Raw genomic sequence first — 21,405 nt, forward strand, 5'->3', positions numbered from 1 at the left:
CCCCAGCACTGCAAACTGGACCTAAAGACAGACAGTTGGTGGAGAGATCTCAAAATGGGCCTACCAGGAACATACTTGCCCCGTTCTGAGATCTCTCTGGGGTCTGCAAGTTACCTTTAAGAGTGGGCCCACCGAGCAGCCAGAATGTGGATGCCACTAAAGGAAAACCACATCCCTTGAACCACTCACCTAACTAAAACGTTACGCAGGAGATTAATGTGCGCATTCTATGCTTTTGTGGTCTTGTCAGGGCCATGGAAATGTGCAGAGACAACCTCCCACTGCCACCAGGTTTTTAAACTCACAAGGAAAACTCTTCCCGCAGGCGCCTCCGGTATTGCTTCTTCGGTTTCATGGTGTTGAAGTAGGGTAATTTGATGACATCTGGCCACACGGCTGGGCAGGGACTCCCGCAGAGTCGGCTGCAAGGAAATCAGAATTCGTTAGGAGAGACAGAAGAAGAAGAAGAAAAAAACCCAATCAAACCAAACAGGTTGCACTGGAAACGACTACTCCCAACTAGTCATGCCAAATGGTACACTGGCCCTTTGAGTTTAGCCCCCAGGTATTGCCTGATATCCTATTCTATGGAGAGATGAAGCAGAGTTTTCTGTCAAGAGTGGACAGGCCTATTTTTACTCAGGACATGATGTACAGTGGCTCTTTTCTGCCTCATCTGGTGCCAGTTAGGTGACCGTTCAAATGAAATCCGTAAGGAAAGGAGTGTTCTTGGCACTGGCGTAGCTCTGAGACGTTACAACAAGCGGCTCCTTTCCAATTATGCAGAGATTCTGTTTTGCAGACTTACTAGTTACCATTACATTACTATTGGTTCCAGGCTGCATCAAAATAATTTTTTTTTTTTGACCAGGAGAGAACGGTAGACAATTCAATCCTTATTTAAGTGAAGTGTGCCTGACCATGGCAGCAAGTTACGTAGAATGAGGCCTCTGATTTATATCTTTGCCTTAGGTCCCAGATAACCATTAGTAAACAATCTCATCCTGACTGTATTGTTGTAATGTCTGGAGCCACATTGTTTGTCACTTAGGAAAGGCCATTGGGTTGAAATGCGTTCGGTCAGGGTCTCTAATGGTCAACCTTTTGAGATGAATGTGTAATTTTATTCTGAAATGAGGCTATTACGTGGACCTATTTTTATTAAATTTTGCATGAAATACATGTATATTTTTGTATATTTGGAAAGCTTTATGTTCCAAGTTGGTTGAGCCCTTATATCATGATTCCCTTCAACCTTTGGTTCTTAATTCAATTATTTTGGGGTTAAGTGTTCCCCCCCACCCCCCAATTTCTTTGCTTTTTCCAGAGCTATGGCTGGCCAGGCCTCCCACCAACCTGCAACAAAGGCAGACCCTGGTAGCACCAGAAAAAGCTGGCTGCCTGCAAACACCAGTCAGTATCACCAAGGCCAAAGGTACAAATGGGCGCAAAAAGAATGCATTACCTGATTAACTCAAGCTGGGACAACTCAAGATTGGCTTGAAAAATAGGCTTCTTTGTGAACAGTTCTCCAAGGATGCAGCTGGGAAAGAAAAGGGAAGAAGGGGAAACATGTTGTAGCAGCCTTGACGGGAGGAAGACAAGAAGCGACCGTCGCAACTAAGATGGGCTACTGTGAATTTTCTCCTTTGGACTAGGAAAAAACAGAGCAGCATTCTGAATCCCTCAGCTGCCACTACGTTTTAACCAAGGCAAGAGGCTGTACGGAAAGGCCTTTCCCACAAATTGCTCCTTCTCATCCGTAGTACATTTCAGTTCGGTCTTCATACCACAGCTACTTTTTAAGACAAACAAGCCTTGCTGTGTGAGTGTTTTATCAGATTGTCACATATCGATAAAAGCCGTTCACGCAGGAGATTCTTCATCAGGGCGCGGGCGTCAGAAGGCAGAAAGAAGAAAAGCTAGTGGCTCACCCACAACTCCAGACGTCTATGGCTGGTGTGTAGCGTTCTTCCCCTAGCAGCAACTCGGGTGGTCGATACCATAACGTAATAACTTTATTGGTGTATGGACGGCTTAAGGAGAAAGGGAGAAGATAAATAGCACCCTTAGGGTCTTGTGGATAAATATATGGAGCCACAAGGTACTGGTGGATCACTATGTCTGGGGCATTGATGCTCTGTATTCTTGGCACCTGGGAGACCAAAATTCTGGCCCCGCTTAATCCATAACCCTCCACCCCCCCCCCCACACACACACACACAAACAAACAACTTCCCCCTGCCTTCCCCAAAGCCTCTCACCTTTCTTCTGAACTGTAGAGCCGGGCAAGTCCAAAGTCTGCTAATTTGATCTGCCCGCTGACAAAAGTAAGAGACAGAGGACAATTACGAACAACCACTCCTACAAACCCACTTCCCATTCACCTCGACCAGCTATGCCAAGGGGTGGGGCTATATAAGCATTCAGCTTGAAATGGGATGACTGGATCTGAATTAAGCATTGCCAAAATCTCAGCTTTTGCGGAAATGGGGAAACGCCCTGATCCTAGCCCTTCTGTCTGCACAGAGAAGCTGGAAGATACAAAGATGGAGCCTGATAAAACTGCAGGTTAGTCAGGGGAGTCTTCTAGGACAGGGGTAGTCAATCTGTGGTCCTCCAGATGTCCATGGACTACAATTCCCATGAGCCCCTGCCAGCATTTGTAGTCCATGGACATCTGGAGGACCACAGGTTGACTACAGCTGTTCTAGGACTTCGGGGTTTGCCAGACAACACTGTGATGGAGTCCAGCTTACGCTCCTACATAAAAGGCAGTGCAGTTTTTCACTGGAAAATTGTATGAATTAAAATTGTGCCAGAGGCTATTACACAAAGTCATGTTCACACCCAAATATTCACTCCTGGGCTGATTTTCAGGAGGGTTGGGAGCAACAGAGACCTCTTGAACATTTACATGAATTATAAGATGAAGGCATCCAGTAGAGGTTTTAAAGACATGAATCCAACAATCCAACGTTAATGAGAGCAGAATCAGCAGTTGCAAACATGTAAAGAATCTGAACACCCAACTGTATGAAAGAACTTGTATTCGTCTGTGCACCGAAGGTGTTCAGCAAAAGGCAGTTTCTACTTATGGGTGGAATCATAAAGGGAAACAACCAAGAGGCTCTCCCTCAGCATAGCTCTGGAGAAAGCTCCACTTTTGAGGTCTCACCATTTTTGCTTGGAAATTGCCAGAACGCTGAACAAAGTCTTCCCCCCAATAAATCCAGGAATGGGGACGGGCAAAGGAAAGACATAGGGGAGAAGGACTTCCCTACCATTATGGATCCGGATGGACAGAAACCCATCTCCCACCTCACGTCTACACTGGTCCAGCCTAAGGGGGAAACTCAAGCTGCTTGCCTGTTGTTTAACAAGATGTTGGAGCACTTGATGTCCCGGTGCAGGAAATTCTTTTTGTGACAGTAGTCCAGCCCTTCCATCAACTGCTTCATGAAAGACTTGATGTGGTCCTCAGAGAAGTGCACTAATCCAGATTCTAGCAATCCCATGAGGTCGTGGTCCATGTATTCAAACACAAGGTAAAAGGCACCTGGCGGAAATGGGAGGGAGAAAAAACGGCACTTTTAAAGACCAAGGGCCTGTCTCGCGATTTGACTGGAGTTTGGCAGCAGGGGGAGGAAACACTTCCATATCAACACTTCTTAATCTAAGCACGGGTCAAAACACTCTGCACAGTGGCTGTCCGGATCCAGTTAAAGGCTTTGATTTTAACCTTCAAGGCCTTACAGGGGTTACTCTGGGCCCACATGCACAGGGACTGAGCAAGACTTCCTACGCCGGGAGGTACCTTTGTCCTTCTTGAAATCCAGTGCATCTTGTTTATCCGTGACTATTTCCTTCATGTTGACAACACTGCGGTGAATCAGCTGTCGCAGGATCTTGATTTCGCGAATAGCCGTGATGGGGAAGCCCTCCTTCTCATTGTCGAGCCGCACTTTCTTCAGCGCCACCAGCTCACCTGCCAAATTCAAGCTGCATCTGGTTAGAAGACGTAGCACTGGGCCCAGGAAGAGAACTGACGGGTTAAGCACTGCCACTCCCGGGGAATTGGGGGAAGACGTTAAGGAGGTACAAGATGGGGGACCAAAAGGAGACAAAATGATTGGGAAATTCCATAAAGCTTACTCATTCTGCTCCCATGCTCTCAGAAGACAACTTACCCACTAGCCTGAACAAGATGGGATGGAGTCAGATGTGCCTTTATTATTGGGTTTGATAAATTGGGAAGGTTTTATTGGGGTTATGTGTTTTTATGGTTTTATGATGTAAACCGCCGCGAGTTGGGGAGCAGTGGTCTACAAATCAAAAAATTAATAAATAAAAATAAGTGCTTGGAGTCACCAGTGGAGAGGTTGCTGTTAAGCTGAACTGGAGAAAGCAATTTTCCTTAAGTCTTCATGACCACCACCACCACCATCCCATCCCAACTCTTAGGTCTGAAGGGATCAGAGCCTTTAAAAGCATCCTGGATCCGAAAGTAATCAGGGCCTGGGAAAGCACATCCTGCCCCTAATTGTTCCTTTCCAAGAACCTACAAGCTGTTAAAGAGCTCAGAGGCAATACCCTGCCCGGCCCCCACAAAAGGTGCTCCACCGTCCTTTGTATTCCATGCACCCAACAGAGGCCAATGCCCCGTCATTTTCACTGAACTGTTCACACACATCCCCAACTGCTCCCCCCCTCCCAGAAACGTCACACAATAAAAGCTACTGAGCAGTTAAACATGATGCTGCAAAAAAAAAAAGGTCACAAATAAGCACCACACACAGCTGACAGATGGTTCAGGGCCCTCTCTGATTCTCAAGGCCTTCCTGCTCAGGCCGCCCGGGCTGCCGTTCCTCCAGGGTGCAGTGGCCGTGGACATAAATACGCCCCACCAGAAATAGGTTCCCAGGCTACGCTTCTGGGACTGGATCTTATCAGACTCTGTGGGGGAGTCTCTGCACCCCACCCCCTGTACAGCTGGGAGCTGGCCTTGAACGCCAAGCAGGGCCCAAGCCTGTCAAGCTTTCTCTCTGTCTTGATGGCCTCAGCAAGCAGGTGAACCAACAACGCTGTCCAATTTGTTGTTAACGAGGAATGCGGCAACTCCATCTATACTGAGTTTTTCTCTGAATACTTCCAACTAGGAACAAACAGGAGAGGGCTGCTGCCCTCAGGCCCTGCAATCGGCTTCCTGGACATATCCTGCTGGTGTGACCCCAGCAGGGTTTTTAGATTTTTAAAGTATCGCCAGCACCCTTCCTTGCACATTTAACTTTACAACCTTATTGCATTTATATGCCACCTTTCTCGCCAAAAGGGACAGGGACCAAAGTGGCCCACATCATTCTCTTCCCAGTGTTATCCTCACAACAAAAGGGTGAAATAGGTCAAGGCAAGTTGATTAATCGGCAAGCTTCCGCAGAAGGAGTGGCAGGATGCTGACCGTTGTCTGCCACTCTGAATACTGTACACTAGAGAAATAGTCGTCATCATCATCATGAATAATAAAACTCTTAGCACAATTGCGTCCACTTAACCATCCCTTGTTTTTGCACGTGTGGAAGTTCTGTGAGCCGATACGCTGCACTTGACCCAGCAGCTATTTAAGACTCAAAGTAACATGAGAAAAAGGGAGGGGGGGGTAGGGCATGACCAACACCCACCTGTGTCCTTGTCCTTGGCTTTGTACACTTGACCGTATGTCCCCTCGCCAATAATACCAATGATATCAAATTTGTCGACACAACGCTTGCCCCAGTCGCTTTCTGTCTGCCTCCTCTCACCGTAACGAGGACAGCAGATTCTGGAAGAGAAGAGGGACAAAGGAGACAGCTGTCAAAATCACAAAGCAAGCTTGGCTATCATCTTCTCCCACTTCAGAGTGGCTGAGAGTCAGTGGTAGAGCCTCTGCTTGGGATGCAGAAGGTCCCAGGTTCATGGACTACGATTCCCATGAACCCCTGCCAGCAAGAGCTCATTGGAACTGTAGTCCAAGGACCTCTGGAGAGCCACCTTTCAGCCACCCCTGTGCTAGAGGATAGCAACTCCAATACTCCACATCTGATATTTCCAAAATCCATCAGCCATAGTAGGAGCAAAACCTGCCTGCTGCCGCCTCTCTACCTCACTGTTGTTTCTCTGTAGGAAGAAACGCACATCTGCACCCTCCCCTCAGCTGGGCGGCCTCTGCTTCCCCAGCTGTAATGGGCAGCTGCAGGGGAAGCCATTGGGGAACTATTTCGTAACAATTATCCCCCATTGAGGAAACAGCCACAGTAATTAAGGAGCATTAACCTTCTTTTGTCATTGGCCTAGGGCTGGCTGGGATCCCTTCAGACCAAGCCCCTTTTGCACTGGCTAGACACTAGATTGCTGCTTCCTTTTTAAGTGGCTTGATTTTACATTTATTCCTGGCTCTGAATATCTTGACAAGGGAGAAGCAAGTTGTAATGGCTTTAGGGCCAACACAGTTTCGTTCTGAGTATCACCACATCTGAAGAAGCGCACAAGCCCATGAGATAAAACTGGTGCCCCTGGACCGAGACTCTGTCCGGCTGCTTCAGACCAACGCAGCTACCCGCCTGCTAATTAATGCTAATTAATACTACTGCAACATGTGGGTCAAGACCGCTTGAATAGCGATCTAGCAAGCTTGTATCTCAGCTCAGAAAAGAAGCTCTGTTTGTAAGGCTGGCACTGAGCTTATTCTGTCTCCCCACCCACCCACCCACCCCCTTTGAACTCCTTACTTTGGTCTCTTTCTCAATGGTTGCTGAGGTGGTGTGGCTGCCTTTGGTTCTGGAGACTCAGGCGGTGAAGGGTCTCCACCAGGAAGCTCTGGGGGGAGTGGGAGGTCCATGAGCAAGTGCCGCGGTCTCTGCTCTTTCTCCTTCTTCGCGGGTTTCGGAGGCGCAATCTCCTTTGGGCTACAGCAGGGCGGAAAACAAGAATGAGCGTATGAGTGGTTGCGATGCCCCATCTGTGACAGCAGAAACTGGTGACAGCTTCATTTATGCGGAGACGGCCTCTGGGATTCTGCAACAGCCAAAAGGCGACAGCTAAAGAACCCTCAGGCAGGCATACAGCCAATCTACAAGAAGCAAGCGAAGAATAAATTCGGTTTCTGAGTACTCTGGGAATCCGAGCTTTCCCCCTAAAATCAGCACGTGGCACTTAAGTACCGAAATGACTTGGGCAAGGAAGGGCTGGTCAAGATTCAGAAGCTGGAGGGAGGCTTTCCAGTAGCCAATGACATGAGGAACAAATTTTGAGTCCAGCTGCACCTTTGAGACCAACCAAGATTCAGTCAAGGTGCGAGCTTTCGTGTGCACATGCATTGCCTCAGATACAATGTCACGGAACGGAAGCAATTACTGCATTCTTATGGGCGAAGTGTGAGAGTAAATTTGCGCACAGCAAAATGAAAATGGTTAACGAAGTCCAGAGACAAAGAGGAAAAAAAGAAACAGCAATTTAGATTGGTTCGTATTCACTTCGAGATTGAATTGCAGGGGAAGCATTTTGCGTACGATAAAGATGTCCAAATTAAGAGAATGATTCCCTTAACGGGGACATCTTTATTGTACACAAAATGCCTCTGAGTATGAACTGCTTACTTCCACTCCATGACAACGTATCTGAGGAAGTGTGTGTGCACGTGAAACCTCACGCCTTGAATGAAACTCTGCAGGACTCTTTCTGCTGCTTCAGACCAACACGGCGACCCAATTGAATCGATAATATGATTGGAGAGCCACACACAGTACCTTGTCTCTCTCCTGTAGCTATTTGTCTACTTCAGTTATACCCCTCATTTCTCCCCCCCCAAAGCCTCACTGATGGGAGTGGGAGGGTCCAGCTTACAGAGGAGCCCCTCCCATCCCTTCAGCTACATCCAAGGCTGTATACACTGGGTAGCAAGAGCAATGGGGGCAGGAAACTACCACTCCAAAGGAGGCCCAAGAGGTGCTGCCTGACATCACGCACACCTATTAACGTTCTGATCCAAGCCCAGTGCTGATTCCTTGGGCCGGCAAAAACAGCAGCCACAAATCTGATAGTGAAGCCTGTTCCAGGCCTGCCATCTGAGATCCTCGACATGGGAATTCCAGATGGGTTTGATATTTAAGTGCTGGTTATTACCTCTAATACAGAATAATTACCTCTGATTACGAGCACTCTCATAATGATCAAACTGCTTCTCCCTGAGCCAATTATATTCCCCAAACAGCCTCCTACTGAAGATGCCTTCCCACAGGAGAGTGCTCCTAGGGCAAGGGTGACCAAACGGTCTCCAGGTGTCCAGAGGGTTAGCAGGGGCCCATGGGTACTGTAGTCCGTGGACATCAGGAGAGCCACCGTTGGGCTCTTTTTGGGTGCATGTTGGTGAGCAATCTGTGCATTTTAATCACATCACCAGGACTAGAAAAGAGCAAGAGTCCAGGAGCACCTTTAAGACAGGGGAGGAGCTTTCGTGAGTCACTGCTCAATCCTTCAGTTATAGCTAGGATGTGAGTTCACCTGTCCTAGGCCTTGGGAAATTGAGTGATTTCAGACACCAGAATGACATGAGCAGGCACATGACAACAGCAGGTGTGACTGGACTAGGTGTGATATGCAAAGGAGTAGTAAACATGGAGAAATCAGCATTGGCAGTGAGACTGGGAACCTAGGTCTTGATTCAGTCCAGGAGGATGCACGGTCTGGAGCTTCATTCTCAGTTAACAGGACTGTTAGAATTTGTGACCCCAGTACCTGGGTGCTGCACTGTTGGCTGTCTCATCTCCCAAGAGATAAGGTAGGATCAAAAGGCTGGAAATAAATATAATCATGCTCTTCGTCAATTCACTCCCCATCCCTAGGAACAGGAAGCATGGTTCACACATACCATATGCTAGGGCCTTCTCTCCACATCCTGGGGACTCACCACCAATTTTTAAAATATATAATGATTGGATTTCTATACCACCCCACGCCCACAAAGACGGACTCAGGACAGTTTGGGGTGTCCTTTTCATCAAGCCTACAAGTCTCAAGGTGCCAACAGACACACCGGATGATTTGGTTCCGACCATGTGCCACAAAATGAGCGGACCCCTGGATTCTAAACCACAGAGCATCGCACTCCCTAGAGTGACCGGAAGAGGCTTCTCAGTAAGTCCCCCATGCCCCTCTGCCCGTCTTACCTATCCATGTCGTCTTCCCCAGGCAGGACAGGCGGGAAAGGGAGGGGAGGCAGCGTAGACGTCTTTAGATGGGGGAGAGCGGTTGTCACGGAGAGGTGCACTTTTGAGGAGGGTGGCACGGTGGGTTGAGAGTTGGCCTGAGTAGTCAAAGATGTCCTGGAGTGGGCAGCGGCGGGCAAAGAGGAAGGAGCAGACGCAGGGGGGGGAACGGTAGGCGACTGGGCAGGGGGCAGAGGGGGAGCCGCCAGCGACGGAGGCAGAGGGGGCAGCGGAGGCGGGGCCTGGGGAGGGGGCGATGATGCCGGAAGGGGAGGTAGTGACTTTGCGGAAGGCAGCGGAGGCGGGGCCTCCTTCTCGGCGGTCTCCGCTTCCTTGGGCGTCACAGTCTCCTCCTTGGCGAGAGCAGGCTTTGCATCTTTTGTTCCCATTGCTTTGGAGTCCTTCGGTGGAGCAGGCGGCTTCCTCTCAGAGTTCTCCGCCGCCTTTGCTTTCACGGGATCGGCCACGTTTTTTGCCTCCGCATTGTGCTGTGCCGCGTTTGCGGGCTCCACGTCAGAAGGGCACTTTTCAGGCTTAGTCGTTTTGGCCTTCTTGGCCTCCGCTGCCGGCTCCCTCGCTTCGGCCAAGCTGTTCTCTTTCCTAGGCAAAAAACTAGGGGAGTCCTTGGTCTCCTTCCCGTCCACTTTGGCAGCCGCCGCTGCCGCAGCAGCCCTCTCCTTTTTCTTCCTGCTCAGCTCGGCCCCCAGACTGGAGTTCAGCGGGAGCCGAGCAGGTGAGATGCTGGAATGGCGGCTGCGGGACCCAGATCTCTGCTTTTTGCTATGAGATGACGAATGCCTGGAATACGCCGGGCTTCTGCTTCGCGATTTTACAGGCTTCCTGCGGAAACAGAAGAGGAAAGTTTGAATCCCTGAGAGCTCTGAGAGTTTAGATACAGAACTGCAGGACTCTACATCTCCTGATTACAGAACTCTGCAAGCAGCTGGCATAACGATCCTCTGACTTCAGTGCCTATGAAGGCTTCGCACAGGATTCTCCGTTCCCTTCTGCTGTAGGAGGGAGGGACAGACTTGTCAGAGAATCCCGACAAGGCAGGAAGACTGAAAATGAAGTAAATAAATGAGGCTCAAAGGTCCTACGTTCCTGTCAGTCCACCTGTCCTGGCTTTCCTTTGTCTTCTGCGGTTGCCACCAAACTCTGCAGCTTGCTGTTTCGAAGGCAGTGTTAAAGGGAGGGCTAGATAACTGGCTTTCTTTTGACCAGACTACTCAAAAGGGCAATTTGCGCTTCACCCTGTGCATCCAAAGAGTGCAAGAGTATAAATCACATGTTTACAGAGCAAAATAGACACATTTTTTACAAATACCTGCATGTGGCATTATTACACCACAATAACACAGAGGTTTGGTGGTTTAATAAACTTATCATAGAATCATAAAGTTGGAAGAGACTTCATGGGTCATCTAATCCAACCCGCTGCACAATGCAGGACACTCACAACTACCTGCCCACCCACGGTGACCCCTCCACCAAACATCTCCAGAATTCAACCTGGCCTACCAAATTCCCTTTTAACTCTCCTTGTAACTCGCCTCAAGCCTCCGGGAGAGGTGAGTAAGAAATCCAAACAAACAAATAAGTTTGTGAGAAACTGCTACTGTGACTAGAGAAACACCAGTTTTTTACACATTTAAAATAAAGCAAAGGTGTCAGAAGGAAGCAACGAGCTATTTATAAGCTGTTAACGGCCTTTGGTTAAAAGAGTGGGCAGTTGGTGATGTGAAAGATCTCTGGCTGAGAGCTGCTGCTAGTCTAAGTAGGCACTGGACAATGAGTAGATCCGGATTCAATATGAGGCCGTTACATGTGTCTTCATAAGTCTGTGGCCTATGATGTAAAGTGGAAGTGGGCAAGGGGGGGGACCACACACTCTGCACTAGCCACGTAGCTGGACTGTGCAAAATCCTTTATATAAAAGCAGCATAAATGCGTCATATGAAGACCTGTGTCACGTAAGATAATCTACAGTAAAATAGTTGATACTGGCATATACGGCAGATCTATAAAGCATATATTATTGTTACATGTTTGCCCACATATGCTATGTGCATAATAACCCCTCACCGAATAGTTAAATGCTTTCAGTGTTATAAAGCTCAACGCAATTATCCAAATATGTTGCTAGCCTCATGATGGCAGCGAATTGTTTCTGTTCAAATACCACCTTTTCTTTTCTTTCCTACAAAGTCTGTATCTTCTATTTTCGTCTGCTATTTTTCACCGCCTCACAGATGGCAGAAACAAAAGACATGTGCTAAGGTTCAACTCCAATTCTCCCTCCTCAGCGATGATTGTACTAGCAAGCAAAATTTTCTAGTTTAATAAATTTGCCAACTGGTACAAATCTTTTTTTTAATGCTGAGCTATAAATTATTAATTTTATGCTGTTAATCAGACAAGCTCGGCCATGATGAAACAGGTAAGCACTGCATATGTTTTCACTTTAAGCTGAGTTCCTGCATTGTGCAGGGGGTTGGAATAGATGACCCTGGAGGTCCCTTCCAACTCTGTAATTCGATGATTCTAAAAGCACACCTCTCTGTCCCTCACCATGGCTTCAGATTTTAAAATTTACACCTGTAGGCTTCATTTCTCCCCAGCACTGCCAACAGCCGGATAAAATAGTACCATGGGCCAGATCTGTTGGTCAGCTGGCCCATCTCACCTACATTAATCCTAAACTGTAACACTAGATAATTATATTCTTTCTGAATTCTTCAAAATAAACTAAGCATGAAATTAAAGCTGCAAACTGAACATTCATAAAACAGCTATTTCAGTCCAGCACTCAAAGGCTGCCAAAGGCTTAGAATCATCTTCCCGTGAAAAGTTACCCACACTTCAGTCTTGGTACCTGTGACGGAACCAGCCTGCTTCTGCTTTGCAGGCCCGGTTCCGTCCTTGCCCACCCCGATCCGGCAGGTTGCCAACTCCAAGCAGGTGTAACCGCTGCCACCACCTGGCTAAAGTACAGGGTCGCAGCTGGGGAAGCCAGGACCCCTAGCTGCCCCTTACACACCTGGGGCCTTGCCTCTGTGGTCCCCCACAGCCTTTGCACTTCTGCTAGTGTTTCCGAGGCAGGGAAGTGCTACGTGGATCAGAGAACCATGGCCCACTTCCAATTAATAAAAGATTTATTAAAAGAAGAAGGTTTAAAAAGCAGATCTTTAGCACAGCACAGAGTTAAGCAAAAGAGACCCAAAGAACCTGGATGAAACACAGTCCTGTCCCTCTGCTAAACACAGTCCTGTCCCTCTGTCCCTCTCTGGTGTTAAGTAGAGGGCAGGCACCTTTGCTTAAAGAGGTCCCAAAGTCTCAATGCTTTGCTCATGTGTCCAAGATGGCTGCTCACCTCCTCTTCCAAGACCAGGCTCCTTCCCGGATGATCAGCAGCCGAAGACCCACAGCCAAAATCCCCAAAGACCAAGACCCTTCCTCCCTGTGCTCAGGATGAGATATACTCTCCTGCCCCCTCCCACAGGAAGCCCTTCACCTAAGAATTCTGGGGAGAAGAAGCTCTTTCTCTCTCTCTCCCCCCCCCCTCCAGGTACCTCCTTCCTGGCCAGGTCAATTAACATGAGAAGGGGAAGGGGAACAGGGGCTTAGCAGCCCCTCTCTCCAACCCAGAGGGGAAAAAAAAACCCTGTCCTTTTGCAATAGCAAGGGGGAGGCACTTCATCACAGTACCCAACAGAAGAATTTCAAAATATCTCCATATCCCTTTATGCATCCAAAGCAAAGCTGGGAGCAGAGAATATGGGGAGCTGCTTCAGACTGGCTTCTAGCATACATGGAGATCTGGCTGCCTAGTTACTTAAAGGCAACAAGGCTTTGGCACTCTGAATCACCCCAATGCATCAGGGGCAGCACACAATTTTGTTGCTCTCTATGACAAAAAGGTTTAACCATAATTAGGTTCACCACTTGAACATCGGCGTGGTTTCTGAGATTCAGGACCAGTGCTGGGAAAATCCCCGCTGGCAAGATTTTGGCAACGCGGTCAAGGCAAGCCAAGCACGCTTCAGGTACATTCACGGGGGGGGGGGAGCAGAGTCAAAAAGGCAGCCCACAACCCCCCCTCCCCTGAGAGCCACCAGGTACGTACCCCCGACGCAAATGTACTCCATCCAATTTAATGTACAGCTCTGAGTACCATTTCAGGGCAGTGGCTTCAGCTTCACTGTTTACCGACGGAGCTCTCGATAAGCCACTTCAACAGGCAGATCTGTCATTTCAGCTGGTTTAAACCGTCTGCAGGGCCTCCCAGATGGGAAATATCGCCTGGTTTCTTGGGGATACTGGCTCACAATTTACAGTTGTTATTCCGAAAGCACACGAGGAGTGCCTTCTCCAGAGAACAGAGACGGTTGCCAAAGGCAATTTACTCTCTTCCTTGAGTGGTGCCCATTAACAGTGCCATCCCTTGAACAGACAGTCCGCATGCGTGACCAGTATTTCACCTACCCAAGAGCCTCCAAGCCTGTTTCTTCTGACAAGGATGCCGAAGTTGGAGCCACTTCCACACCAAGAGTAAAAATCACCTTCAAGTGACGCGGCAGGAAAATGCCACACAGTGGAAGGTAACCGGCTGTTTTTTATTTATTTTTAGATTTTTCTGCAAGCCGCTCCAGAAGTTTTGAAAACCCAGTGCTCGTCTCCTTTAACTACTCTTCTGCTTGTTTGGCTTAGCAATACCTTCTGTGAAATTGTCTGAGAGTCTCTGGTCTGCATTTACCTTCACTGTTTATCAATAACTCAAATGTTCTTCAGAGGTTTACCAGGAGCTCCATGACACTGACCTTACCTTTCTCTTGTCTGACCATTCCCAGCAAAACCAAACCCCCCTTCCCCAATTTAACAGCATCTCTTAGAAAGTCACACACAGCCACAGTGTTTTCTAGGGCATCTTTCTAGTCAGGCAAGGTGGTATCTAGGCACATCGAATACCAATGCCACCCCATGAAGACACAGAATGCCCTAAGAACAGACCCCAGAATCCTCTGTAATGCGCTTGAGTTGCACAGGTGACTGGATCAACATCAGGACTTGTAACTCCACTGACCTACAGCTTCATTCTCAAGTGACACAGAACATCCACCAACAGAACATCCACCAAACTTGACCCCACCAGACAGCAAAACCTAAGAAAACAGGGATTATTTTAAGCTCTAGGCAAGGCACACTTGACCCAGATAGCCCAATCCCGTCAGATCTTGGAAGCTCAGCTGAGTTAGTCCTAGTGACTATATGGATGGGAGATCTCCAAGGAAGACCAGGGTTCTAATGAAGAAGGAAGCAATGGCAAACCACCTCTGGACCTCTCTTGGTAACCTTACAGGACTCCCATAAATCAGCTGTCCTTTCCTCTCCCCCCCCCCCGGCAAAGTGAGGCAACTAATACTCAATACTGGTTTCTTCCAACTGTAAGACATTTATAGAATCATAGAATCCTAGAGTTGGAAGGAACCTCCTGGGTCATCTAGTCCAACCCCCTGCACTATGCAGGACACTCACAGCCCTATCACTCATCTACTGTAACCTGCCACTTCCTTGAGCCTTCACAGAATCAGCCTCTCTGTCAGATGGCTCTCCAGCCTCTGTTTAAAAATCTCCAAGGATGGAGAACCCACCACCTCCCGAGGAAACCTGTTCCACTGAGGAACTGCTCTAACTGTCAGGGACTTCTTCCTGATGTTTAGATGGAATTTCTTTTGAATTAATTTCATCCCATTGGTTCTGGTCCGTCGCTCCGGGGCAAGAGAGAACAACTCTGCTCCATGTTTACCCTGCTGATGGTGCCCCTGTTATAATGATACAGAAAGCGATCATGAGCCAAGGCACATTTATTTTAATTGTTATAATAATCTAAGAGTTTATTTAATAAAATAAAGGGTTTTTTTTCCATCTGCTGGCAACAGCAAACACTACATGCACTGAATGGGGGTGAAAAGGAGGATTCAAAGGCAGGAAAGCAATGAGGTATTTGCAAAACCAGTCGGGTGACCAAAACCGTGCTAAAAATGAACAGAAATGGGATTCACCCGCAGTGCTCACTCAGACACATAATTCCTTATTGTTTTCTGTTGCTCCCATATGTCCCACTGGTCTTGACTAAAGCAAACTGCTTTGAGATACCATTATTTTCCATTTCCCCAACAAAAAACCCAAGCGCAATGCTCTATGCTGTGCATGACAGTAGTCATCTCCACAGGACGGCATCCCAAAAGTACACCAGGTAACTCACGTGAACAGTATCTCATTAAACAGGCAGATGTTGTGTGGCAACTTCCAGCCTAACGAGCAGGAAGAGGCAGCTCCTCTAATCCTGAAGTTGAACTACCTTGTCCTGCCCTGAGAATATTAAATACAGGACTCGAGCTGTAAGGGAGCAAATGTGACCTTGCTACCAGAATATGATTTATGCTTGAAAAGACAGTTGGATTATACAAATAAGCTGCCCCTGGAAGCTCCAGTATCTCCTTCCTGGAGGGCTTGGGACAGAAAGTCAGAGAAGCACCTAATAATGTCAACTTAAGTCACTGTATCCTCACCCATATCCCAAGCCTTTTGGAGAACAGTTAGAAATATTCAAGCAGGTCCTCGCTTTAATCACATGCAACAGTATAACTCTTATCAAGAAAAAAGCTCTAACTTTACTAACAGGGACAAACACAGAACAAAGGTTAAGTCCAGGGGCACCTTTGAGACCAACCAAATTTTATTCAAGGTGTCAGTTTTTGTATACAGGCACACTTCTTCGGATGCTATATCTGCATCTGATGATGCTATATCTGTATCTGATGATCTGCGTTTGAACACAAAGGATTATATCCTGATTCATCGGGATTTTAAGGTCTTCCCCACATTAAGAAGAAGAGTTACTAAAAAAAAAAAAACCCTGCAGCATTTCATAGCAGTAAGATATTAGAACACAGATTGGTGGGAAAAGCTACGTGACATAGGAAAACGTGCTTAATTCACTTTACTAAGGCTAGTCCTATTTATATGTAAAAGTATTCTTACTAGAAGTATATTATTTGAAATGTTATTTTTGTATTGGGGGGGGGGGGCTGTAAACTACTCTACACCAGGCTTGGAGGTTCGTACAACTGCCGACATTCCCATTCAAGCCTTGCCCCACAAATGGAACTCAGTAGATGGCCCTTGACAAGGTGTCCCTGCCCAAGCCCCAGTCTCTTGTATGCCAAGCACTCTGAGTAAGGTGTAGTCAAACTGCGGCCCTCCAGATGTCCATGGACTACAATTCCCATGAGCCCCTGCCAGCGAATGCTGGCAGGGGCTCATGGGAATTGCAGTCCATGGACATCTGGAGGGCCGCAGTTTGACTACCCCTGCTCTGAATGCTCAAATAGCACTATACAAACACTGTGTGTCTAGTACAGACAGTGCAAGCTAGATTCCAAGACCCATTCTACTCTAATGAAGAAAGAATACAAGGTAGAGCTGTTCAGACAGAGGGAAGCCTGGCCGGGAGCAAGTGCCCATAAAACTGCTGGACTTCCTCCTATCAACAGAATGGCTGCCAGCTGTTCACAGCGAAGCTCATCACACCAGAGAGAGCTGTTTGTTTACTACACTTATATCCTATTTTTGTGTTCGGTGGGGACCGAAAGCAACCCACTTCTGCTCTTCTCACCTCCATCTTCTCTTCCTGTGAGTGAGGGAGAAGAACATGGACGGGCTTTGCAAAGCAGGCCTCACATATCTAGCAAGGTGACCTTCTTCCAAAGAGCTCAGGGCAGCATCAGTGACTCCCTCTTCCTCATTATATGCTCGCAATCGCTCAACAAGATAGACTTGGTGGAGACAGAGCCAGGTGGGTGGGTAGCTGTGTTGGTCTGAAGAAACAGAACTAAGCTGAGAATCCAGCGGCACCTTGAAGAATAACATAGTTTGTTGGATCTTAAAGGTGCCACTGGACTCAAGCTTTGCTCTGCTGCTTGAGACCAACAGGGCTACTTACCCGAGTCTGCCTGTTTTGTTAGGCGGAGATGGTGTGATCAGTCACCCTGGAAACTTCATACTACAGGATCTTATCCTATCTCTGTCCACAAGACACATTGGCCTTATACCTGCTCCTCCTGTGCAACTTCATTTCTAATCCTTCCTTGCTCCCTTCCCATCAGTGGACAGTTTGATGAGCTAATATTGCTATTTGGAAAGCATGTTTCTCACAAAGAATGCATTATGCCAATTATATTTCATTCATCCTTTCAACAGCCCTGGAAGGAAAGTCATTAATACGCCCATAGAACGGAAGAGGAAATGCAGGGCGAGAGACACTAACTCATCCAAAATAACCAGAGTTCACAGCCGAACACATATGAACCCTGTCAATATCCAGCCCAGTCAGGGGATAAGTAGGCTTGGTTTACATTGACAAAATCCTAGTAGCAAGACAGAACATAGACAAAGTCACAACAAAACTTCACATAAAAAAGTGCCAGCAGCAGTAGCACAAAACTACCCACGGACAATTACCTCTTCAGCTGCCAGGTTAGTCCTACAATGATGTGTGCAGTGTTCAGGATTTGCAGTTTTACAGATTCAGGGGGCCATGGAATTCCAGCTGCTTTTAAATAGCTGAGAAATTGCAAACTCATCTCATGCAAGACGGACATAGCAACATAAGCACAGGCACAGGGTCAAGGAGTCACTCAGCTTTACGTACCAACGATTTTTAGCAAACAATACGCACTGCTCTCAACGTCAATTTCAACTGTTTTTACAACGCCTGGATTCTCTCACATGAATACACCTGGATCCATTTTATACTGAGTCAGACCTCTGGTCCATCAGGATCAGCATTGTCTACTCAGGCTGGTAGCAGCTCCCCAGCGTCTCCAACAGAGGTCTTTCCCATCACCTACTGCCTGGTTGCTTTTAATTGGAATTAGAAGGGATTGAACCTGGGACACGTGAAACAGAGGCTCTTGTGCACCGAGTTGCAGACCCTCTCTATCCAACTACAACAACTTTAGTACAAGGATTTTTTTTAAGCCACTTCCTCTTCTGCCTAGATGAACATGTATTCCCTGGAAGTGATTCCAAACTCAACCCGAAATCCAAGTTACAACAGAGGAGACTGCAATTCCACAACAAAATGGAAACCTTCATTTTGTCTTATGAAGCTAGATTGACTAAGGTTACAATCTATAGAGGAACTAATTTTTACCGAAACGTACTGACTACATTAACAGTGAACAGGCAAGAGAATAAGACTTCCTGAATGCTGCTGTAATCAGAGACTTCAGGGCTTTCTGTGATCTTAAGCCATAGTAACTCTCAGGGGCTTTGGGGAAATTCTGCTTTACATACTAAGGACTGAGAGTAGCTCTAGACCTTTCCTATTTTAGACAACGTAAGCTGATTTCAACAAAAAGTACTAGCCATCAATCCCATTCTGGGCATCTCTCCCACCTTTAAAAACAAGCCACACTATGACTCAAGTCCCAGGTCATTAAATTGAACTTTCAAATATATAGTTCAGCCATTATCGCATTTGTTTACTGGAGCTAGCTGCCTTTCCAAATTAAGACCCCACAGCAGTCAAACTGGGGTAATTTCCCAAGCCACAGGACTGGTGTAAGATAAGCTAGAAAAGTTATGTTCTTAAACTGATCTGAATTACAAATTTCTTTTAAAAACAAACATTTTTTAACCCCCACAGTATTATCAGGACCTTCAGCCACACCTGAACCAGAGAGGTCCACCTTTCTTTGATCAACTATAAAAGCCACACACCTGGACACCGGACTCCGACTCAGCGACCGTTTGGAGATAAAAGGACTGCTGGAACGCCGTCGGTTGAATGGGCTGGGGGACCGTCCGCTGTATGATCCACTTCCCCTTTCATAGCTAGATGACCGTCTCCGGCTGTATGGGCTGACAGACCGCTGGCGCCTCCCGTAAGGGCTGGGAGAACGTACACTGGATTGATATGCAGCAGGTTCCTTGTATGGTGGGCTAACTGATGGTCTCCTTGAGGAGCCTCCGGGGCTTTTCTTGTAGGAATCATAGTTACTAGAGGTGTGCGAACGTGGAGGACTTAGATCATAGTCTTGGGTATAAGATGCGCCCGAAGCACTGTCATCTTGCTTTGGACTGTCTGACCATTTGCGGTGAGGACTCCTGGATTTCCGCTTTGGGCTGTCAACTGATTTGTAGCTTTTGGGGGCATCCCTTTTCCGGTGGCTTTTGCTGCGGTCCTTGTGGCCAGATTTCACCTCCCGCTCTTTCCTGGACTTCTCCTTATGCAATTTGGCTGAGCGGGACTCCTTGCTACTGCTCTTTGACGATTTTGAGTGGTCATCATTCTCCTCGTGAAGTCTTTTGGAGGTCCCTGACGCTCTGTCCTTGGTGGAACTCAGCTTGCTGACGGACTCTTGGTTCCTCTCCATCCTCTTTTCCTTGTCCACCTGCTTGCTTTTCATCAGCTCACGGACACGCTTGTGCTGGTGATGGCGATGCCGATGCAGCCGGTCGCTCCTCTCCGGTGCCCCTTTCTTCTCATCGTTCTCCCGACGCTCCAGCTTGAGAACGGCTTCGTCCGAGAAGGTATCGGAATCAGAACTGATGTCGTCATATTCCACAAGCGGTTTGATCATGCCGCCCAGAGATGCAGCTGCTTCCTGGGAACCCAAGGGTGAGTCTTTGGAATGCCTGGCCTTGTGCCTTTTGTGCTTGGAGAGCCGGTGCCTATCTTTGCTATTGGACGTCCCACTACTCGCCACCGCGTCCTGATGTAAGGACACCCCTCCCCCTGCATCCTTCTTGCCCACATGTCTCTCTGGGTTTGGCATTCCTTCTCCACTGTGCTGGGAAAGAGGGGGGGGCAAGCCTCCAACCCACCCCCCCAAAACGCTAGCCTCTGCCCCCTCCCTCCCACAGCTAAGGGGCTCTTCTCCCTTCCCCTAACTGTTCTCCTACATTCAACCCACCTTTCTCACTCCTGCACGGAAAGGGTGCGAGGAATGTGGCCAATGGACACAGGCTAGGTTAGAAAACCAACGTCTGGCCCCTTGTCTCAGGGACAAGCCTCCAGATACAGACTAGGTCACTCTGGCTAGATCATCCCAGGCTCCCCAGCATGGGGGGGGGGCAGGCCGGGCTGCTAAGACCCTGAGCAAGGGCCCATTCTTCCCTAACTTTGCCACAAGGGCACCCCAGTCAGTGCAGGGTTCCCAAGACCCCCTCGCTGGCCGCAGCGCCTTCCGGGGCGGGGATCCCAAGCAGGGGCCCCGGGGGCGTGGAGGGGGTCCAAGAAGGGCCCCCCTCCCGAGGCGGCCTCTCCGCTCCCCTCCTCAGGAGCCCCAAGCGGGGCCGGGGCCGACGACGCGCGGCGACGGGGGGAGGGGGTCCTCTCACCGGCCTCCCGCCGCGGCCCCCATCCCTGCCTCGCCTCCCCTCAGCGAAAAGGCGCCGCTTCCAGGCCCGGGAGGGGACGGGAGGGGGGGCGGCGGGGGCAGGAAAGTGAAGGGAGAAGGTGAGCCGCCCAAGTATCGCGAGAGCACGGGGGAGGGGCCGCCGCCGCCGCTACTACCGCCGCCCGCCTCGGCCTGCCGGTCTCGCGACGACGACGACGCTGCTGCTTCCTCGGAGGGGAGGGGGGGACTGTGCGCGGCCCCCCCACGACGACTCCCCGCACTTTCTCTCGGGCTCTCTCTTCGCCGCCGCGCGCGACCTGCGCCTGCGCCCCCAAATACCGCGAGAACACGCACGTGCGCGTTCTCTCTCGCTCGGCCTCGCGCGCAGGCGCACGGGGCGGCTCGCGAAGTCTCGCGGGGTTGGGAGGAGGGAGAGCGGGGGGAGGGGCGTTCCTTCTTCCCATCCTCCCGTCGCTGGCTGGTTTCTTTTTTTTTTTGTTCCCACCTTCCGGGAACGGTGGACGTAATCTCGCGAGAGTTGGGGTGGTGCTATTTAAAGGCTTCACCCCCCCCTCCCCCGTTGAGTGAAACGGTTCTTTTAGGGGGGAGGGGCAGGAGGAGGAGCGTTATAAAAACAAGCCATAAAAATATTGTTCTCATGTAATTATTGCTATTTATTATTCCGGGGATGGCGGAATAAGGAATTGAAGTTGTTAAGGTGGGAAAAGGCAGGGTTCCCCTTCAGTCGCTTTTTAAGC

The 21,405-nt window shown here is 48.7% G+C and overlaps 1 protein-coding gene across 5 annotated transcripts in view; it reads right to left on the reverse strand.

The window, feature by feature from the left end:
* CDK12 (cyclin dependent kinase 12) overlaps positions 1 to 21,126 on the reverse strand; it is a 38,150-nt gene extending 17,024 nt beyond the window's left edge. For 3 of the 5 annotated variants that reach the window (XM_077315644.1, XM_077315641.1, XM_077315640.1), the window contains exons 1-11: positions 20,824 to 21,126; positions 19,026 to 19,912; positions 9,201 to 10,079; positions 6,765 to 6,941; positions 5,679 to 5,818; positions 3,818 to 3,988; positions 3,370 to 3,559; positions 2,265 to 2,321; positions 1,935 to 2,036; positions 1,466 to 1,543; positions 306 to 422 (exon numbers count right to left, since the gene is read on the reverse strand). In XM_077315644.1, coding sequence (XP_077171759.1) covers positions 306 to 422; positions 1,466 to 1,543; positions 1,935 to 2,036; positions 2,265 to 2,321; positions 3,370 to 3,559; positions 3,818 to 3,988; positions 5,679 to 5,818; positions 6,765 to 6,941; positions 9,201 to 10,079; positions 19,026 to 19,912; positions 20,824 to 21,111 — 3,086 coding nt within the window. In that variant the 5' untranslated portion in view covers positions 21,112 to 21,126. Of the gene's footprint in view, positions 1 to 305; positions 423 to 1,465; positions 1,544 to 1,934; positions 2,037 to 2,264; positions 2,322 to 3,369; positions 3,560 to 3,817; positions 3,989 to 5,678; positions 5,819 to 6,764; positions 6,942 to 9,200; positions 10,080 to 19,025 lie in introns of all 5 variants that reach the window. The other 2 variants (XM_077315643.1, XM_077315642.1) reach the window with 1 other exon arrangement.
* Between the last annotated feature and the right edge of the window lie 279 nt (positions 21,127 to 21,405).

The sequence above is a fragment of the Paroedura picta genome, chromosome 16 (genome assembly GCF_049243985.1).
Source record: "Paroedura picta isolate Pp20150507F chromosome 16, Ppicta_v3.0, whole genome shotgun sequence".
Classification (NCBI taxonomy): Eukaryota; Metazoa; Chordata; class Lepidosauria; order Squamata; family Gekkonidae; genus Paroedura; species Paroedura picta.